The sequence below is a fragment of the Bos indicus x Bos taurus genome, chromosome 4 (assembly GCF_003369695.1).
Source record: "Bos indicus x Bos taurus breed Angus x Brahman F1 hybrid chromosome 4, Bos_hybrid_MaternalHap_v2.0, whole genome shotgun sequence".
NCBI lineage: Eukaryota > Metazoa > Chordata > Mammalia > Artiodactyla > Bovidae > Bos > Bos indicus x Bos taurus.
Genome location: NC_040079.1, coordinates 90312152 through 90330075, shown reverse-complemented (window position 1 = coordinate 90330075; position 17924 = coordinate 90312152). Strand labels below are relative to the sequence as shown.

Below are 17924 nucleotides of genomic sequence, written 5' to 3'. Positions count from 1 at the left end.
TGACCAAGCGACTAAGTACAGCATATGTTGGTATCACACTGCCTTGAATACTGTAGATTTAGAGTTTAAATAAATAAATTTTTAAAAATCAGGTAATGAAAATCCTCCAACTTTGTTCTCTTTAGACATCTCATCTCTACATACATTTCTACATCTATTTTGGGGTTATCTTTCAAAATCTGCCAAATAGCCTGCTGAGATTTTTGACAGGGGTTGATTGAATCTATAGATCAATCTGGGGAGCTCATCATCTTATCAACACTGAGTCCTCCAATCCATTTATTCAGATCTTTAATTTCTCCCAACAATGTTTTATAGGTTTCAGTGTACAAGTCTTCCATTTCTTCTTTGCATTTGGTTTTCTTACCCATTTTCCTCTTACAATATTGCAAACATTTTCCCCACAACATTATAAAGAGTTCAATAAGATTTCTATTAAACCTATAGCATTCTGTGGTATCCTTGAGCAGTCCCTTCTATTAGAAAACAGTCAGTTCTCATTATTGTAATAATTATCTTCTATTAAAGTCATCATGAACACTGAAATACCAATACTGAACCATTACTTCTAGGTTTCTGTGAACCTCCAGTCACAACATTTTCATTAATCAATTAATATTGAACTCCTGGTCAACAGCACTGTAACTCACGTCTGAATGACACTTCCCTTTCACATGTATTTTCATGTGCCATAGGGCACTTCACAGCTTCCTGCACTTAGGAACGCTAGACAAGACTTCAACTTGCTTCTTGAGAGTTATTTTAAACAGTGAAATCATCAGCAAAAAACACAAATATGAGAACAATTTACCACTACCTAGATCACAAAAATGACATTGAAGGACAGGGAAGCCTGGTGTGCAGCAGTGCATGGAGTCGCAAAGAGTCAGACACAAGTTAGTGACTGAACAACAACAACAAAAAACAATGAGAGCTAAAACAGAAAAGCAGAATGTTGCCTTGTTCAGCCTCAGCTGGGAACATCTATCTATGTTGGGTGACTCAAAATTTTTGCCACTCTGCACATGTCCATAAATAACAATGAAAACAGCAATAACTGATTTTGGGTTACAAGTAAATTTTATTGAACAGGCACATTTGCCAACAGAGAATCTGGGAATAATGAGACTCAAGTGTACATCTCTTTGTGCTTTTCTTGGTACTTTACTATCTTGGCTTTCCAATTACCTCACCGGCCACTTCTCAAGCTTTCTTTACTGATTCTTTGTCCTCTTCTTAAACTCTACCATGTTTGGAGAGTACTGCAGCTCAGTCCTTGGTCTTATTCTCTTTTTTTTTTATTGATATCCACACTTTATTCTCTGTCCCTGTGGATGATCTCAGCCAGTACTTTAATTGCCACCTATCAGCTGTTGACTCAAATTTTCATCTCCAGCCAATACCCATCTCCAGCACTTCAGCTTCTCATTTTCAACTTATTATTTGGTATCCACTTTGATGTTTAATAGGCATGTCAGACTTATGTCTAAATCAAAACACTTGATATCTCCTGCAAATCTGTTCCTCTGTCACCTGCCCACATCTGTAAATGGCACCCCATTCATTCAGTTGCTCAAGACAAAATCTAAGCAGTTATGCTTCCTTTCTTCCCTTCCTGCTTTCCTCACATCCAGTACATTGGCAATTCTTGTCTGTTGTTGTATTTCCAAAATATAACTAGAATATGTCTACCTCTTTGCAATCAGCTTCCACCGTCTACATCTAAGCCTCCATCTTTCTTACTGTGACCACTGCAATTGCCTCCTATCTAAACTGTCTTTTTTTTCTTTCGTTGTTGCCTTCATCTATTCTCCAGAGTGGATCCAGAGTAATCTTTAAAAGTTGAATAGAGAAGGACATTGTATGTTTAAATGGTCTTCTTATCTCTTGGAATAAAACTTGTGCAATGCACCATAGGTAAGAGCCCTGTGACTTGCCAAATTCTCCAGCCTTACAATTTCATACCACTTTGGACTGTTTTTGTTCTGGGAATATGGTAAGCTCTTTCCTGCCTCTGAATGTATTACTTGCTCTTCTCTGTTCCTGCAATGCTTTTCTTGCTTTTTCATGGCTGGTTCCATTTCTTCTTTTGAATCCCAGCCATTATATCATTTCCTCAAAGGAAATTTTCTTAATCATTCTTTTTATCTTCACTAACTCTCCTGTAGTCTGCCAGGCTCCTCTGTCCTTGGGGTTTCCCAAGCAAGAATATTGAAATGGGTTGCCATTTCCTTCTTCAGGGATCTTCCTGACCCAGGGATTGAACCTGCATCTCCTGATATTGATCCATCAGTGGCACTGAGGTTGTTTTCATATCTTGGCTATTGCAAATAATACTGTGATGAATGTAGAGGAGCATATGTCTTTTCAAACTATTGGTTTTATATTTTTCAGATAAATACCCAGAGTGGAATATCTGGATTATATGATAGTTCTATTCTTAATTTTTTGAGGAATCTCCATACTGTTTTCCATAGTGGCTTCACCAATTTAAATTCCCAGCAACAGTGCACAAGGATTCCCTTTACTTCACATCCCCACCAACACTTGTTATTTCCTGTTTTTGTGATAATAGCCATTTTAACAGATGTGAAGTGGTATCTCATTGTGGTTTTGATTTGCATTTCCCTGATGATAAGTGATATTCAACATATTTTCATGTGTCTCTTGGCCATCTGTATGCTTTCTTTGGAAAAATGTCTCTCCCGATCCTCAGCCCATTTTTTATTTAGATTGTCTGTTTTCTCCTTGTTGATTTTCATTAATTTTTATATATCTTGGATCCCAGCCATTATATCATTTCCTCAAAGGAAATTTTCTTAATCACTCTTTTTATCTTCACTAACTCTCCTGACTCACCTTTTTGTTAGTCGCTAAGTCCTGTCCAACTCTTTTGGGACTCCATGGACTGTAGCCTGCCAGGCTCCTCTGTCCTTGGGATTTCCCAGGCAAGAATATTGGAATGGGTTGCTGTCTCCTTCTCCAGAGATCTTCCCAACCCAGGGATTGAACCTGCATCTCCCGATATATATATATAATATTAGATATATGACTTGTAAATATCTTCTCCCATTCCGTAGATTGTCTTTCTCATTTTGTTGATAATTTCCTTTGTTGTGCAAAACTTTTTGGTTTGAAGTCATCCCATTTGTTTATTTGAAAGCTTGTCTGATTCCAAGAACCGATCTATTTCTTCTAGGTTGCCCAACTTGTTGGCAAATAACTGTTCATTATATTCTCTTATAATCCTTTGTATTTCTTTGGTATCTGTTGTAATTTCTCCTCTTTTGTTTCTGATTTTATCTAAGCCTTTTCTTTTTTCTTAGTAAGTTCAGCCAAAGTTCTGTCAATTTTATCTTTTCAAAGAACCAGCTTTTAGTTTCATTCATATTTTCTGTTGTTTTTAGTCTCTATTTCATTTATTTCTGCTCGCTACTGTCTTCAGGCTTCACTTCTTTTTCTTTTTCTAGTTCCATGAGGTGTTAAATTAGATTATTTATTTGAGATTTTTCTTATTTATAGGCCTGCTGTGAACTTCTCCTTAGTACTGAACTTGCTGTGTCCCATAGATTTTGGCATGAAATGAATACATTTCTTATCTGGTCTACCGCTGTTAGATATTTAGAATGTTTACAATTTTATGTATTAATGCTACAATAAACATTCATCTAGATTAATCTTTGTACATATTTCCTCAGGGTAAATTATTTAAGTTGGATAATTTTGGATTTAATGGTGTATTATATATATATATTTAAAGCATTTAAAATATATATTTAAAGCATTTTATAAAATACTTTTGACTACTATCATTTCTTTACTCTCCCTTTTTGTATGTTTTCCATATACAACTAAAATGATTATGTCAATGTAGCACTTTCAAATGAAAGTATTAAAAATATAGAAAGAAACTATAACTAACAAACATATTTTGAAATACCAAGCTATGCTAATAATATCAGATCAGATCAGATCAGGTCAGTTGCTCAGTCATGTCCGACTCTTTGCGACACCACAAATCGCAGCACGCCAGGCCTCCCTGTCCATCACCAACTCCTGGAGTTCACTCAGACTCATGTCCATCGAGTCAGTGATGTCATCCAGCCATCTCATCCTCTGGCGTCCCCTTCTCCTCCTGCCCCCAATCCCTCCCAGCATCAGAGTCTTTTCCAATGAGTCAACTCTTCACATGAGGTGGCCAAAGTACTGGAGTTTCAGCTTTAGCATCATTCCTTCCAAAGAAATCCCAGGGCTGATCTCCTTTAGAATGGACTGGTTGGATCTCCTTGCAGTCCAAGGGACTCTCAAGAGTCTTCTCCAACACCACAGTTCAAAAGCATCAATTCTTCAGCGCTCAGCTTTCTTCACTGTCCAACTCTCACATCCATACATGACCACAGGAAAAACCATAGCCTTGACTAGACGGACCTTTGTTGGCAAAGTAACGTCTCTGCTTTTGAATATGCTATCTAGGTTGGTCATAACTTTCCTTCCAAGGAGTAAGCGTCTTTTAATTTCATGGCTGCCGTCACCATCTGCAGTGATTTTGGAGCCCAGAAAAATAAAGTCTGACAGTGTTTCCACTGTTTCCCCATCTATTTCCCATGAAGTGATGGGACCAGATGCCATGATCTTCGTTTTCTGAATGTTGAGCTTTAAGCCAACTTGTTCACTCTCCACTTTCACTTTCATCAAGAGGCTTTTGAGTTCCTCTTCACTTTCTGCCATAAGGGTGGTATCATCTGCATATCTGAGGTTATTGATATTTCTCCCAGCAATCTTGATTCCAGCTTGTGTTTCGTCCAGTCCAGCATTTCTCATGATGTACTCTGCATATAAGATAAATAAACAGGTGACAATATACAGCCTTGACAAACTCCTTTTCGTATTTGGAACCAGTCTGTTGTTCCATGTCCAGTTCTAACTGTTGCTTTCTGACCTGCATACAGATTTCTCAAGAGGCAGATCAGGTGGTCTGGTATTCCCATCTCTTGAAGAATTTTCCACAGTTGATTGTGATCCACACAGTCAAAGGCTTTGGCATAGTCAATAAAGCAGAAATAGATGCTTTTCTGGAACTCTCTTGCTATTTCCATGATCCAGCAGATGTTAGCAATTTGATCTCTGGTTCCTCTGCCTTTTCTAAAACCAGCTTGCACATCAGGAAGTTCACGGTTCACATATTGCTGAATAAGAGAGGTATATTCTGAGTGTCATACGAGGGTAACCTAGATTCCTCTATCAACATACTCAGCCTTTCTGGCGGTGGTTTATTTTTAATTATATGCTTTAGCACAAACTCTCTTAATCAAATATGACAAATTTCATTTTTTGGTAACAAAGGAAAAAAAGGTGTACTTCAGTCTCACTAAAATTTCCAATAATCTTTTTTTCAGGTTAACCTTGTATTATGTTGGAATAGGAGTTACTGCCTTGATTTTTGGCTACATACAGATTTCGTTTTGGGTCATGACTGCAGCACGACAGACCAAGAGAATTCGAAAACAGTTTTTCCATTCAGTTTTGGCTCAGGACATCAGCTGGTTTGATAGTTGTGACATCGGTGAACTTAATACGCGCATGACTGAGTAAGAGGATGGATATGCAGTTTATCAACTTTGTTCTTATACATGATGTACAAATGACTTAATTTCATGTATTTTCTTGCTTCAGGGACATCAACAAAATCAATGATGGTATTGGAGACAAGATTGCTCTGTTGTTCCAAAACATGTCTACTTTTTCTGTTGGCCTGGCAATCGGTTTGGTGAAGGGCTGGAAACTCACACTGGTGACTCTGTCCACGTCCCCTCTTATAATTGCTTCAGCAGCCATATTTTCTAGGGTAGGTAAGATGGCTAATGCAGTGTTGACTGAAAGCAAGAATGTGAAGATATTTTACTGAGATTGTATAAAAAGAAGGCAGTTCTATATTTATGTGTCCCCAATTAAGAAAGAATATTATATGTCACAAATGCTTTTGATTTTGTTTATCAATAACCGCCTTTCTATCTTCAAGTAATTTGACTACAATGAAGTCTGGGTTTAATATCTCACTAACATCGAAGAATATTACTTTCATTTAGAACTTAATGCAGTTTCGAATACTAGCATGGATAAAGTTTTATGCCACTATACATTGAATGCTGGAAAAATCTTGTGTATTTTAAATTCCCAGATAATTGTGTTTCAATTAATTTCACTAGAACAGAATGGAGAAATCCTAAAACAGTAAACATTTAAGCTGTTATGTGACTATTTTATGTCAACCATTCCAAATTTATATTTTATTAGGCTCTGAATAACCACTTAAAATGTCTGCTAATGTATATGTTTATATATTATGTCAATCTGTTTCAATTTTTTAAAACAAATTATGTATTTACACAAGTTATATTTTATCACTGTTATAGTGTGAATATTAATCTCTTTACAAGATATTAACCTATTTACAGCCTGGTTTTGAAATCAGTGCCCTTTGTGAAGGGCAAAATATATATATCCCTGCACCAATATATCCTTAATATCTCTCTCCATGTTAAGTCTTTGGCAATACTACCAATGTGTATACCCATTTCCTAGATTGGAGGCACAGTGTACTCTTGAAAGATGAGTTTTGTTTTGTTTTGGGGTTTTTTTTGAGTTTAAAATTTTTCAAAGCTAATTGTTCTTTATGGAAGTCAAAACCATAAAATTCACTGAGTTTATTTGTTAGCTATATACAAATTCAACCAAACAAGAACTTTCAGCAATAAAACATATTCTGATTAAAAATCCCTTCACAATAGATTTGGGTGTTTAGACAACAGATCTTTATTTAGTGAGTTCTAGTGTTGACCTTGTAACCCTTGTCAAAATCTTCATCCCCAGCTTACCAGAAATGAGGACCCCTCAGTAGGAAAATTACCCATGTTACTAAAATCAGAGCTATAACTTCCCAGGAAGTGAAGTGGACAATGAGTTTAAAAAGAACAGCAGTGGGGGAAACTAAAGTCTGCTCTTGTTATTAACTGGTTGCAGTAGGAAGCAAAGTCAAAATTATCTAAATGACTGAAGAAGCCAGGCTGGATGGTTTCTAGCATCTTTTAATTCAACTTAATTCGACAAGTATTTATTGAATGCTGGATATGTATTCGGTTGGCCAAAAAGTTTGTTTGGGTTTTTTGATAAGATGTTACAGAAAAGCCCAAATGAATTTTTTGGCCAACCTACTACAAGGTTTTTTGCTATGTGCAGCTTCCCTTTCAGTGATACATTATAGAAATAGCTATCTTTATTAAGTGAATTCGATAAATAATGAGGATTACTCAGTTTGTAATACCTTCTGCTTTAGCAAACACCTGAACATGTCTTACACAAAATTAGTTCCAATTATGTGGAGTGTATTTTGAAAGTGGATTGATTTGTTATGGGAGCAAGCCACAGTTATAGACTCATAACCCTAAGGACAATTTCCCTGCTTCCTTTCATTGAACTGTTATGCTAATTACTAAGTTAAATCCTTCACTTATTAAAGGAATAGTAAGTGAGATGTATAATAGAGAAAAAGGCACATGCTGATTAAAAATTTTGAGAAATCAAGTAAAATTGACTAATATCACCAAGAAATAGTCTCTCTCTCTCATTCCTCTTCTTGCTACAACTCTCTAACTCACCCTTGGGAAGTCTTTCTTTTTTTCTTTTTACATAGTAAGAAATCAAATCAAGTCAGATCAGGCACACTAATTTCCAAAATACACTTAAGAAGAACCATGTCCCTAATATTCTTCTCCAAATCAAATTTTTCCAAACAGTATTGAGATAGATACTCATTTTCTAAGCTTTTAAAAATATAGAGAAAAAACAGTGAAGCTCCATTAGAAGGAAAAACAGAGATTTAGACTCTAGGTTATGTTAAGCTAAGCTTATTCACTGCTGCGAGATTCTAAAAAGTCAGTATCTGTCATCGTTGATTTCCTTATTTGCAAACTGACTGAGTTAGAATGTTGTAAGTATCTTTTCAGTAGTAAAATTTTGTCATTCTAGATTCTACCTGAATTAAATTCTCTGCACATTGTTAGTATCTCAGGTTATTCTTTTTTTTTCTGATAATCGATCACACTTTATTTTTTATTGGGGTATAATTTACAATATTGTGTTAGTTGAAGGTGTACAACCAAGTGAATCTGTTATACATATACATATATCCATTCTTTTTTAGTGTCTCTTCCTATATAGGCCATTACAGAGTGTTGAGTAGACTTCCCTGTGCTCTACAGTAGTTCCTTATTACTTATCTATTATGTATATATGTTTGCATGTGTCAAACTCAGTCTGCTAATTTGTCCCCTTACCCTTATCCACGGTAGCCAGAAATGTATCTTTTACATCTATAACTCTATTTCTGTTTTGTAGATAAGTTCATTTGTAGCCGTCTTTTGGATTCCACATGTAAGTGATATCATATGGTATTTGTCTACCCTAAGTTATTCTTAGGTTAACTGTGGTCTTTGTTTATTATAGATAGTTATTTCATTATCCAGTAAGGAATTAAATGCCTATTCCAAAGCTGGCGCTGTAGCAGAAGAAGTCTTGTCATCAATCCGAACAGTCATAGCCTTTGGGGCCCAGGAGAAAGAAATTCAAAGGTCTGTTTCTTTAATTATGATAATATACACTTGCTTTTATTTCCCCCTGAGGCTATTTCCACCAGGAGTCAGTGGTCCAGCTGTAATGGGAACACATCTCTGTCTGACGTCACAGCTGCAACTTTTTTTTTGGTGGTTGTTTTTGTTTTGTTAAATAAGATCAATAACTTTATAATTTGTGTAAAAGTGTTGCAGCCATATTATAAAAATTCAAACCATTGGAGAAATATACAGAAGAAAAATAACTCACCTTGTTTCACCCTCTTCAGAAAAACAATTAATATTTAGTGACTATCATTCCAGGCATCTTTTCACATATATACACAGACATCAGAATAGGGAGGTCAATACAAAGATCAATGGAAATTATTCTGCTAAGTGTGAGCCTGCTCTTCATCTTATTCATAACAAAAATAATTACTTTAACTTTTACCTGAAGAAAATTAAATGGAAATGGAATTTGAAGAAATTTTCAAAATTTAGACAGCAAATCTCTTCCCAGAAATAATTGTCATCCCAAAGTTATTCCTCTAAAGTGAAGAGGAAAATTAAGGACTCATTTCATGGCTAGAATCTTTGTTTTTAAGCAACTTGTTTCACTTTATCAAGGTTGGAGAAGGAAATGGCAATCCACTCTAGTATTCTTGGCTGGAGAATTCCATAGACAGAAGAGCCTGATGGGCTATAGTCCATGGGGTTGCAAAGGGTCAGACACGACTGAGTGACTATCACTCAAGATTATTATATTTTGTTGTGCCTTTTAAAGGTATACGCAGAATCTAAAAGATGCAAAGGATGTTGGCATAAAAAAAGCTATTGCTTCAAAACTCTCTCTTGGAGCTGTGTACTTCTTTATGAATGGAACCTATGGACTTGCTTTTTGGTATGGAACCTCCTTGATTCTTAGTGGAGAACCTGATTATACCATTGGAACTGTTCTTGCTGTAAGTCTTATTTGAGAACACAGGTAACTGGCTTATATAATCTTTTCTTACCTAGCGTTTATTAAAAATTTCTCTTTGAATGATAGTGAATATTTAGAGATGAGTGTTTTAATAAACAAGTATTTCTTTCCTTCAAATGATTTGTATGTGCCTTTATAGTTGTATGTTGTCAGGATTTACTCATCCAGTATGATTTAGTGTCTTCTAAAGGCATGATGCTTTTGAAAGAATCATAATTGAATTCTTCACTGGGAGTTAGAGTCATCTTAATCCAGGAGTCAAAAAGACCAGTCTCTTGTAAGACTGTTTTCTTTCCATCTTGCTGAGATAAGAGGACGCTCTGCATTCACCTTTCTAAATGTCTTCTTCTGGAAATATTCTGTAGATTGGACTCTCCTACTCTTCCTCTGTCCTTTCAGCTCATGGTAATGTTTAAAATAAACTATATACAGCTATGTTCAGCATCACAACTTAGAGTTTTTTAAACTCTTAATGGTTATACATTAAATTATAATTTTTTCACTTACGCTCCTAAGTTTCAATAATAAACATATCAGTTCAGGGTTAAGTTCATTTGTCTTGATGAACTAAATGGATCTGGCTGATATACTTTAGTTCTCATTTGGCCTTCCCATTCTATGTAGATTTCTTTTTTGTTAACTAAAGTCATCTTTTAAAGTTTAGACTTTTACTTTTAAGACTTTAAGCTATTCATTAATTTCTGGTAAATAAAACTTGAGTTTGAGAAATTTTTAGCACCTTTTTCCTCCTCAATTTATGTGTGGCTCTAGGTTTATAACTAACTTGCTAAGCTTTAGCTTCCTCATCTATAAGACAGGGAAACTAGCACTTAGCTTGTGAGACTCTTTGCTTATTTGTCTTTTGGCAGAGATGTGTCTGTCTGAAAATGGACAACTGTCCACTAATACAAGTAATCAGAAAAGTTGGGGAAGAATAGTACAGCATCTCTAAGACAATGAAATCTATAACATCCTTCCCTTTAAAGTTAAGAAGTTAACCAGCATGCGGGACAGTACAGCTCACCTCCTCACCGATCCAGGTTCATGTATGGCTAGCAGTCCTCAGTAAGCAGATTTTTCTGCTCAGCTTCCCCACAGGTAATAACAAGATGATTATGGGACAATTAGAAATTGTTCAACATTAAGAAAAGGCCAACTGCATTTGGATTAACTAATATTTCCTTTCTGTTTGACAACATCTTCCGATCTTTCCTATCTAATTTCTCTAAAATCCCTCTGAATCTCAACCAAGTATACACTTCATTCTGTTGTCCCTCTTATATAACTGTGAAGGATAAATATTATTTTTTGTTTCTGTAGGTTTTTTTTAGTGTAATCCATAGTAGTTATTGTATTGGAGCAGCAGCCCCTAACTTTGAAACGTTCACTATAGCCAGAGGAGCCGCCTTTAATATTTTCCACATTATTGATAAGGTAAGACTCCCAATTGATTTGAAAGATAACTATCATTACTGCAAGAAGGAAACCAAAGAACAGGCACACTCATTTCACTAAAATGAAAAGATGGACAAAATCCATGTTGACCAATTGGCTATAGAAAAAGGAATTGTTTTAACTCTTCTATAAGGAGATTGTGTTTTATCAAAGGCTTCACATCCAACTCAATGCACTTCTAAAGCAGAAAGGAAAATATTGCAAAAGAAAACACATCTTTAAACTACTTTTAGAATATAGAGAGTGTCAGCTTAGTTTCTCTAAGATTTATACTGCCCTCTTTGTTTTTCCAAGAAACCCACTATAGATAACTTTTCAACAACAGGCTATAAATTGGAATGCATAGAAGGAACTGTGGAATTTAAAAATGTTTCTTTCAGTTATCCATCAAGACCATCTATCAAGGTAAGTAAAATTTAATTACAGAAATGTACAATTTTCTAATATTACTTTCCACTGGCTTGATCACTTCTTAGGAAATTGTTTAGAATTAGTCTGACCAAGATTTGGCTACTTTGTGTAGAGATTTGAGGGGAGAGATGGAGATAGAGACACATAAAGAGGAGAAGGAAAGAAGGAAGGAAAGATCACAAATGCACAAATAACTCTGGAAAAAACTACTTGCATTTTGCAGCCTCTTCTCTGTATTCAACTGACTAAAGTATTTTCACCTCCCTGGAATTCCTTCACTCTGAATTTGGGAGCACAGCAAAAATGTCTTGAATTGATGGTGCCACCTACTGGTGGTCCCTGGATATTTTCCCACTCAGCATAGACAGCTCCGTGAACTTTTTGAAGTTTCTAATCTGGGGGAATTGTGTATATGTTGTGTCTTTCCCTTTTCCCTTCCCTAAAGCCTTTACTACACCAGCTTTTGTGCCTCAGTTTCTGTCTCTTACTTTTACACAAGCACACACTCACACACACACACACACACACCACTCAGCAAAAGTGCATCCTTCTCCTTTTATCATTCAGTCTTGGGCAATTTCTAGCAAAAATATGTGTGTCTGTTCTATTGTTTTCATCCTTTCATCTTATTAATGTATTTATCTTAAAAAAGGAGTTACTGTTAAAGATTTCAAGGAATAATTCCTACTAAAATACCTGTTTTATAGAAAAAGGATGATTTTAAGTGAAATAGGTAAAATTACTAATGCCATCAATCTTTACTATCTTTTAAAGTGTCCAAATATCCCCTGCATAATTTGCATCGAAAAAAATATTTACCTACTCCTACTACCTTATTTTTTTCTAGGTCTTTGATTGAAATTATTTTTTTCAAAGATCGCTATTTTTAAAAAAATTTGTTACTCAATTACCATTATTGGAATAGTGTTGTCTTCCATCATTTTTCTTAATATAAATAGAGCATTTTAATTCCATTTTGCAACTACATTTGGGTTGGCTTCCTGGAGACTTAAGCAGCAGTTTTGCCGGTACATTGCTTGATAAAGAGCTCTCTGGGTTTTAAACAACTATTTTTTAAATGAACCTTTGAAACATAGCTTTTTTTGTTAAATGTTGGTGGGAATGCAAACTAGTACAGCCACTATGGAGAACAGTGTGGAGACTCCTTAAAAAACTGGAAATAGAACTGCCTTATGATCCAGCAATCCCACTGCTAGGCATACACACTGAGGAAACCAGAAGGGAAAGATACACGTGTACCCCAATGTTCATCGCAGCACTGTTTATAATAGCCAGGACATGGAAGCAACCTAGATGTCCATCAGCAGATGAATGGATAAGAAAGCTGTGGTACATATACACAATGGAGTATTACTCAGCCATTAAAAAGAATACATTTGAATCAGTTCTAATGAGGTGGATGAAACTGGAGCTTATTATACAGAGTGAAGTAAGCCAGAAAGAAAAACACCAATACAGTATACTAACGCATATATATGGAATTTAGAAAGATGGTAACAATAACCCAGTGTACGAGACAGCAAAAGAGACACTGATGTATAGAACAGTCTTATGGACTCTGTGGGAGAGGGAGAGGGTAGGAAGATTTGGGAGAATGACATTGAAACATTTAAAATATCATGTAAGAAACGAGTTGCCAGTCCAGGTTCGATGCACGATACTGGATGCTTGGGGCTAGTGCACTGGGATGACCCAGAGGGATGGTATGGGGAGGGAGGAGGGAGGAGGGTTCGGGATGGGGAACACATGTATACCTGTGGCGGATTCATTTTGATATTTGGCAAAACTAATACAATTATGTAAAGTTTAAAAATAAAATAAAATTTTAAAAAAATGAATAATAATTTCCCCCGGAAAAAAGATCTACCCACTTTAAATAAACAAAACACAAATTCTTCGAAAGAAAGAACAGAAGTGAATTCTAGAGTAAAATTGCAGATGGGAGAGGAGGTACTCCCACTGGGTTCCCTTATTTCTCATCTCTTTTAGAGAATTTTTCTCTGCTTGGCCCTTTGAAGGTTTTACCTTTGGTCTGTTTAAAGATTCTCTTTCATTACAAATGTGGAGATCAAAGTGAAAGAATTCAAGAGAATATGTAAGGGTGAGAGTTTCTCAACAGGATTACTGTTGTCATTTTGAGAGGGTAGTTTTTTGGAGTTTCTCTCATAATGCAGGTTCCAGGACGCTAACTGCTGGTAGCAACCCCCAGGTATTGAGAAAAGTATAAAAGTACTTACTCCCCCTAAGTTAAATTGTTCCTTTGAGATCTACCACTAGAAAAGGAGGATGTCTAGTGGTGAAATCCTATTCTTGGGAATCCCTAAGAAGTCTGCCAGTTTTACTTTAGAATATATTTTGCAACAGTGTTAAATATATTCTAAGAAAGAACTTCCTTAAAGGGCTCACAGAGATATCTGGCAAGGTTTCATTCCTGTTTCTGCAGGTTAGAAGATATAACTTTCTCTAACTTGGTAGTCATGAAATTCACATGAAGTATTTTGACTGAAAAGTTGAAAAGTTTGCTGTGGCTCATTAATAGTCTATGAGTACTCAACTTAGATCTTTTTATATAGAGAGATTATTAGTTTTTTACTGTTACTTTCCAAAATTGTGTAGATAATTATACACATACATGAAACAAACATAGCAAGATCTAAATTTGTTGTTAAGTGCCAAAATTTTTCTGTTTGTAATTATATATTAAATTTCTGAAGATAGGAAAATCATATTATTACTTATCCTACTTTTATGAATTTCCCTCCCATACGTTTCAATAGATTTTGAAAGGTCTGAATCTCAAAATTAAGTCTGGAGAGACAGTAGCCTTGGTCGGCCCCAACGGCAGTGGGAAGAGTACAGCAGTCCAGCTTCTGCAGAGGTTATATGATCCTGATGATGGCTTTGTAAGTGCACCTAGTAAGAACATGTAGAGACCACACAACGAGATGTGGAAATGCCCACCTGTTACAGAGAACTTACAGCTATGTCAACTTTTAATTTTTAACAGTGGGGCTGGGAGAGAAGCCATATTGTTTTCTCTCTTGCATATTAATTCATTCAGCAAGTATTTATTGAGCACCTACCAAGAACCAGACATTGTTCTATATGTTGGGAATACACTGCTGAACAAAGCAAAAAAAGACCTCTCTGCCCTCATCAAGTTTACATTCTAATAAGCAGAGACAGACCATAAATAAAATCAGTAAATTATATAATATTAGAAGATAATAAATGCTGTAAAGAAAAATAACTAGTAATTTGTAATACCCAGAACTTAACAAGAATTTCAGTCTCTCAAAACATCCCAATAGAATAACATCGGTAGAAAATATGCACTCTCATTTTTTTGCATCATCCATATGATGCACTTAATTTTTTAACTGTAAATAGCATAGAAAACAAGACTATGATAGTCACAGAAGCATAATTTGTAATGCTTCTATTCAATTTTTCAGCTGTTACTTTTAAAAGAAAATATACTCTTCTGAAACATAAATTTGACATCTTAAGTCTTTATGTGGAGTATACTGCTGCTGCTGCTAAGTCACTTCAGTCATGTTCAACTCTGTGCGACCCCATAGACGGCAGCCCACTAGGCTCCCCTGTCCCTGGGATTCTCCAGGCAAGAACACTGGAGTGGGTTGCCATTTCCTTCTCCAATGCATGAAAGTGAAAAGTGAAAGTGAAGTCGCTCAGTCATGTCCAACTCTTCGTGACCCCATGGACTGCAGCCTACCAGGCTCCTCCGTCCACGGGATTTTCCGGACAAGCGTACTGGAGTGGGGTGCCATTAGACCTACATATTCATGCTAATATTGAATAAATTATTGGCTAAGTATCCCATATATAAAGCAGTTGCATGGATTACCCATGCCCTGACAGAATACCAGTTGGTGTGAAATACCAGAGTTACGATTATCATACCTTGGCTTCTGTCATTGAAATATGTTGGGATAATGGATAATGGCATTATCTATGGAGACTACAATGTTCATTTAAGATTATTTATAGCAGGGAGTAAAATGCACTTTTATCTTTTGCAGAGGATTATGGTGTTGAAGGGAAGGAAAGAATTGCCTAGAAAACAATGCAGAAGTCACATAAGTCTTAAAATAACAAAACTGAAGTTTTTTACATGTGTCTACATAATAACATTTGTGACTCCTAGAGTATATAGCCTCATAATACCTAATTTGTGGATCATGCTAGGGCCTGTAGATCATGTTAGCCATAGTGTTAGGGCTTCCCTGGTGGCTCAGACAGTAAAGAATCTGCCTGTAATGCAAGAGACCCTGGTTCAATCCTTGGGTCGGGAAGATCTCCTGGAGAAGGGAATGACTCCAGTATTCTTGCCTGGAAAATTCCATGGATAGAGGAGCCTTGCAGGTTATAGTCTATGGGGTAAAGATATTCATATAGTTTGACCAAATTTTAAGTCAATTTTTTTAGGTTTTATTAGTTCCCAACTACCAGAAAGAATCTATTGGCAATGTACTTGCTATACATATTTTATCAAAAGATAGTCAGTCTTTGTTTCCTGAAACAACCTGCTTCTCAGCTTATGTTTTGGAGTAGTAAAAACAGTTTTAACGCAATGCAGTGAAAGGCATCACAATGATTCATTCCTTTGGATTTGTAGATCATGGTGGATGGTAATGACATTAGAACTTTAAATGTGCGACATTATCGAGAACATTTTGGAGTGGTCAGCCAAGAGCCTGTTTTGTTTGGAACCACCATTAATAACAATATTAGATATGGACAAGATGGTGTGACTAATGAAGACATTGAGAAAGCAGCAAAGGAAGCAAATGCTTATGATTTTATAATGGAATTTCCCAAGGTAAGTACACTATGTACCCTATATTCTTAGCTTAAACCTAAAGCACTGAAATATTCCAAAATAAGTTAAATAATGATAACATCTACAGAGTAAGGTAAGTGTGATTAATTCTTGCATTGTCCTAGATGAAACAACTATAAATGAGAGCATGATAACAACCCAAAGAATACATCGTTGAAGGTCAATTTTTTTAATCTGTTTTGTTCTTACTAGTTCTCACTGCTAATGGAAAAGAAAAATAAAGGATATGTTAAAATATAACAAAGAAATATGAAACAAAATCATCAGTCCACCCTGAGAAATGTGTATCTGCAAAATGGTGATTTGCAAGTCCATCTTGTGGCTAAGAGTGGGAATGTCACAGGCAATGTTCAGATTGGTTCTGTGTTAAGGCAAAGGAAAAAATTTTGTTTTTGTAGTATATGAAACTACTATTGGATAAGAAATGTGAAATTATAGTTGGAAAGAGATACAGTAAACTATAATTTGGGATATTAGGACATATGAGATCCTAATGGATATTTAAAATTGACCGAGAGCTATAAAAACATTTATATTTCTTAAAGTATTTGTTCATTAGTAGCATTTCATTTTCATTTTTTTGTTTAATTTTCAATTTCATCCCAGTATCACCTGAAATTATTATGGGGAGCACCTTGTGGAATAAGAAAGGATGATATGTGAAATTAAAACACAAATAAAATTCTAACATCCCAGAAGGCAATAACAAAAAAGTTATTTTAATGAATATATTTTACAAACCACATTCCATAGATCATAATAATTTTGTTCTTTTGTTTTTTTCATAAAATTTTTGTTATGCTATTTATTACCTCCTTTCCCCATTATTTAGGGGTCATACTTAGGACAGAAAAGTTATTCTTTGAGGTCATTCTTTGCCTTGTGGTTTGGGAAAACACAAACTTCCTTTCTTTGACCTTCATTCAATGCTTTCACTGACTTCTTTTCTTCAAAAAAAAAAAAAAAAAAAAAGATCTTCAGTTTTCCCCTTGGAATTAAGGAGTTTTCTGGTGCCTCTTAAGTCATTTTTTGAACTATGGTGTTGGAAAAGACTCTTGAGAGTCCCTTGGACTGCAAGGAGATCCAACCAGTCAATCCGAAAGGAACTGAGTCCTGAATATTCATTGGAAGGACTGATACTGAAGCTGAAACTTCATTGGAAAATACCCTGATGCTAGGAAAGATTGAAAGTGGGAGGAGCAGGGAATGACAGAGGATGAGATGGTTGATTGGCATCACCTAATTGATGGACATGAGTTTGAGTAAGCTCTGGGAGTTGGTGATGGACAAGGAAGCCTGGCGTGCTGCAGTTCATGGGGTTGCAAAGAGTCAGACACAACTGAGAGACAAAACTGAACTGAACTGAAGTCATTCCCTGTAAGTTATGACTTATTTTTACTAAAAGACCAATATTTACACAAAGGTGTTTCTTGATATAAATCTAATAGTAAATTCTAAAGATATAATCCAAAGAACAAATTAAAATTGCTGGTTTATTATGATAGAAGCTAAATTCCACAGCCATGATGGTTAAACTGGGACATAAGAATAAACATAATAATAAATAAAAGTTACAGAAGTG

At 35.6% G+C, this 17924-nt stretch overlaps 1 protein-coding gene across 1 annotated transcript in view; it reads left to right on the top strand.

Moving 5' to 3' along the window:
* The window catches only part of ABCB5 (ATP binding cassette subfamily B member 5), a 117860-nt gene that overhangs the window by 10487 nt on the left and 89449 nt on the right, over positions 1–17924 (top strand). The window contains exons 5-12 of the mRNA XM_027538440.1: positions 5397–5588; positions 5674–5845; positions 8503–8627; positions 9394–9571; positions 10912–11025; positions 11341–11451; positions 14256–14381; positions 16118–16321. Coding sequence (XP_027394241.1) covers positions 5397–5588; positions 5674–5845; positions 8503–8627; positions 9394–9571; positions 10912–11025; positions 11341–11451; positions 14256–14381; positions 16118–16321 — 1222 coding nt within the window. The remainder of the gene's footprint in view (positions 1–5396; positions 5589–5673; positions 5846–8502; positions 8628–9393; positions 9572–10911; positions 11026–11340; positions 11452–14255; positions 14382–16117; positions 16322–17924) is intronic.